Genomic DNA, 3,962 nt, shown 5'->3' with positions numbered 1-3,962 from the left:
TCAGGCTCCACCTGGAGGTTGGCTGCCCTAGGCACAGCAGTCAGTACTTCAGAGCAAGGTCTGCTAGATCCAGGTTCTTGCTGTAGAAGCTGAGTGGGTGATTTTGGACCAGTCACAGAAGAACGGGGAAGGTAAATAGAAACCATTCCCTGTGATCTATGTACACAGAAAATCCAGTGTGTGCTCAGCATCACTATAGTATTTGTCTTCATTAGGGGCTGGATACAGTGGAAAAACAGTTGAAGCACTAACTGCTAGGTTTGCCTGTGTGATTGGAGAGCCAGACTAGGACCTGAGACACCCACAGTCTGAATCCCCACTCTGCCACAGAAACTTGCTCGGTGACCTCAGGCTAATCACACACTCTCAGTTTAACCTACCCCACTGAGATGTTGTGAGGATAAAATGGAAGGGAGGAGAATGATGGAAGCCAAAGGATAGGGCAGTGATGGCGAACCTTTTAGAGACCGAGTGCCCAAGCTGCGACCCAAAACCCACATATTTATCGCAAAGTGTCAACACAGCAATTTAACCTGAATACTGAGGTTTTACTTTAGAAAAAACCACTCATACAATAACTTAAGATGATCCAAACAAAGTAAAGAAAGCAATCCCAAATGCTTTCATTTACTTAAAATTATTTGGCAGAGAATTCAACACTTAAATGATGGTCTGGGCCTAGCTGGGGCAATGGCACGCGTGCCCACAGAGAGGGCTCTGAGTGCCACCTCTGGCACCCGTGCCATAGGTTCGCCACCACTGGGGTAGGGTATAAATAAGTAGACAACTGACTAAAGAAAAAACTATCAAATATAAATAAGTATGTGGAATTATTATATTCTGAAGAGATTTTTGTGTGTATGTTAAGTGCTGTCAAGTCACTTCTGAGTTATGGAGACCCTACGAATGAATGATCTTCTAAACATCCCATCATTAACAGCCCTGCTCAGGACTTTAGAGCAAACATATTCACAAGTTAATAATATTAGAGATCCATTTAATAATATTAGAGATCCCTCTGACAGATTCCCTCCCCCCATTCCTTTCCCTATGACTACTCCTATCTTCTCTGCCCCCCCCCCCAAGCTTTACCTAAACTTTCTTTAAGGGCTTCATTCCCAGCTCACACATTATCATGTTCAACTTCCTCCAGCCAAATTTTTTTTTTGAATCTTCTTCCTGCTATGGGCTGGGGTTTATGGATGTTTAGTTTCCTCCTGTTTCATCTGGCTCCCTGCAAGAAGTAGGAAAAACACCACACCCTTCCTTGTTACCTACATTAATTTTAAAAATATTATTTGCCTAGTCTTCTACAATTGGCTAGCCCCCCATTGGCTAAGAATCCCCTCTCCATTGGCTAAGGAACCCTCTACACCAGTTCTGATAGGATAAGCTTTCAAAACCAGGTTATAGTACTACACGCTTCAAAAGAAGTTGTGGCCAATTTAAGAGAGATTTCCAATTGGTAATGTCTTATCAGGGAGACAAGTTCTTGCTTTTCTTTGCTTATTGGTTCTTGGACTACATGTACCTGGCTGCAAAGGCAGTCAAAAATCTGCCCCTCCAACCAAAGTCCTTTGAAAGTCCAAAAAACAAAGGTCTTATTAGGGAAATGCATGAGACGTAAATGCAAGTTGGGTTGGAGTTTTCCCCAACCTGACACATTTCATATCTGACTGGGACTTACCTTCAAAATAGCTGAGGGAAGGACTTGACTGTGGAGTTTCAGCCTTCCCTCCTTTCAGGGCCAGCTCGAGGTGCTTCTGCGCCCTAGGCAGGTGCAGATGCCAACCTCCCGGTGGGGTCTGGAGATCCTTTTGCTGCCGCCACCTCCCCCCAGGGGGGAGGGGGAGGGCGGGTGAGCTGCGCCGTTTTGGCTCGGGGCGAGGCCTCGGAGGAAGGAAGCCCACCGATCTCCCCACACACACACACCCTGGAGATCTGTGTCTCCACCCGCCTGGGGGTCTGCCGCTGCTGCTGCCAGCGCAGGATGCCCGGCCCGGCTCATCTCTCGCTTGCTCCAGGCTCTGCGGGGCCGGGCATGCTGGAGAGGGGCGGGGTGCCTCTTCAGAGTCCTGCTCCAGCTGGTTTAGGACTTTTAAAAAAGCACGCCTATATCCAGAGACCTGCACTTAGACCCCCCCGGGAGGGAGAAGAAGAAGAAGAAGAAGAAGAAGAAGAGGAGGAGGAGCGCCAAGGAAACCTGCGGGCCACTCACACCATGCTCGAGGGGCAGCAGGCCTCTCTCTCTGCCCAGGGCCGCGGCGGTGGGCACAGCGCCGGGCCTCCTCCTCCTCCTCTGTGAACTGTAGTCAATGGCGAAGAGGTGGCCGCTGGCCTGGATGTGTGGGGGGCGCCTCCCAGGCCGAGGCCCGGGGCGGCAGCAGCGAGGCGCAGAGCGGTGGCCTCATCTTGGTGGCGGGAGCCCCTCTGCCCGCAGCTAACGCCACTCTGCCTCTCACTCGCTGGGGGGGTGGAGGAGGAGGAGGAGACGGCGGATACTGGGGAGGGCAGCCCCTCGCTCGCCAGGTCGAGGTCTGCTCGGGGCCTCCTCGGCGTCATGAGAGGCGGGGAGAGAGGGGGGTCCCGAGCGCCCGCCTGGCCTGGCCGGCGTCCAGCGGGCTCCCTCCCCGGCCCTTTTGAAGGCTGCGCCACTCCCACTCCCTTCTCCCCGGGCTGGTTGCGCCTGTGGCAGGCGGCGCTTTCGCCAGGGCACGCAAACCTGCGGCCGGCCGGGGCTGCCCTAGTGCACCCCCTCTTCGCGCCTCTCTCGCCCGCCACCCGTTCGGGGCCAGGACTTCGGGTTGGTTGGGGATGCACCTGCAGGGCCAGCCGAGGTTGTGGGAGAAGATAGGTGGGCGAGGAGCCGGGCTGGGGCTCGCGCACGCCAGCCAGCAGCAGGGCGCGCTTACCTGGGGGGAACTTTGGCGCCCCCATCCAGGGCCCGCCGCTCTAGGCCAACACCTAGTTGGCCTAGCGGGTGAGCCGGCCCTGCCTCCTTTCCATCCTGCCTTGCTTTTGACAGCAAAAACTGGCAGCAGGGGACTGCTAGTTCCACTGCCAGTTTCACATGTGTACCCACATGTCATAGCAAACTCCCAGCCCTGACTTGCATTTCATATCTCATGTAAGGAGATCCTTACCATACTTAAGCATAACATCTTGACCCAGACAGTGTAGCATAAGGAATCTTGTAATTTTCTTTTTTTTCTTTTCTTTTTTTTTTTGGTTTAAAGTTTTATTATTTTATAAAAAAGTAGTACACAGTTATTTTACATCCATTTGTGTTACATTACATGTCAGAGTCATTTTCCTTTAATTTTTACATTACCAGTTGATGGTCTTGTATTTCTGTTTCTTTTACCTATTCTAAATATAACTTTTATATTACAGTTCTATCTGGTCTTCTATCCATTTATATATTCTGTCCCATCTTTTTTTATGTACCGTCTCATTTTTGTTTTGTATCTTTAGACTTAAATCGTCCATTCTGGCTAATTCTAATATTTTATTTAACAGGTCTTCCCTTGTTGGTAAATTATCTAGTTTCCATTGTCGGTCTATTAACAATCTAGCTGCAGTTATAACATAGGTAATAATAAATGCATCCTGCTTATCATATCCTTTCGGGATCATATTTAACAGATATATTTCTGGCTTTAGGGCCAAATTTTTACCCAAACTTTCTTGGAGCACCTCCCTTACTAGTTTCCAAAATGTTTGTGTTTTGTTGCACTCCCACCACATGTGGTAGAAGGTTCCTTTAGAAACTTTACATTTCCAACATTTGTTTGAGTACCCCTTGTAGCATTTGGCCAGTTTGTCGGGTGCCCAGTGCCATCTGTGGAACATTTTATAAACATTCTCTTTGTAAGCTACCGCTCTCATATATTTAACAGATTTCCACATACTCAACCACTGTTCTTCATCAATTTCCCCTATATCTTTTATCCAAGTGATCA

General features: G+C 49.4%; 1 protein-coding gene across 1 annotated transcript; it reads right to left on the bottom strand.

The window, feature by feature from the left end:
- Window positions 1-2,214: 2,214 nt before the first annotated feature.
- Window positions 2,215-2,937, bottom strand: LOC107114231 (putative HTLV-1-related endogenous sequence). The gene has a single exon (XM_015415671.1). The coding sequence runs from the start codon at window positions 2,935-2,937 to the stop codon at window positions 2,215-2,217; it is 723 nt and encodes a 240-aa protein (XP_015271157.1).
- Window positions 2,938-3,962: the final 1,025 nt, after the last annotated feature.

This window comes from Gekko japonicus, unplaced genomic scaffold, assembly GCF_001447785.1.
Source record: "Gekko japonicus isolate JY-2015 unplaced genomic scaffold, Gekko_japonicus_V1.1 scaffold3707, whole genome shotgun sequence".
Taxonomy (NCBI): Eukaryota; Metazoa; Chordata; class Lepidosauria; order Squamata; family Gekkonidae; genus Gekko; species Gekko japonicus.
This window is presented reverse-complemented; position numbering and strand designations above follow the sequence as displayed.

Coding starts and splice junctions, on each gene's coding strand:
- LOC107114231 (XM_015415671.1), bottom strand. CDS start 2,937: ATGGGGGCGCCAAAGTTCCCCCCAGGTAAGCGCGCCCTGCTGCTGGCT.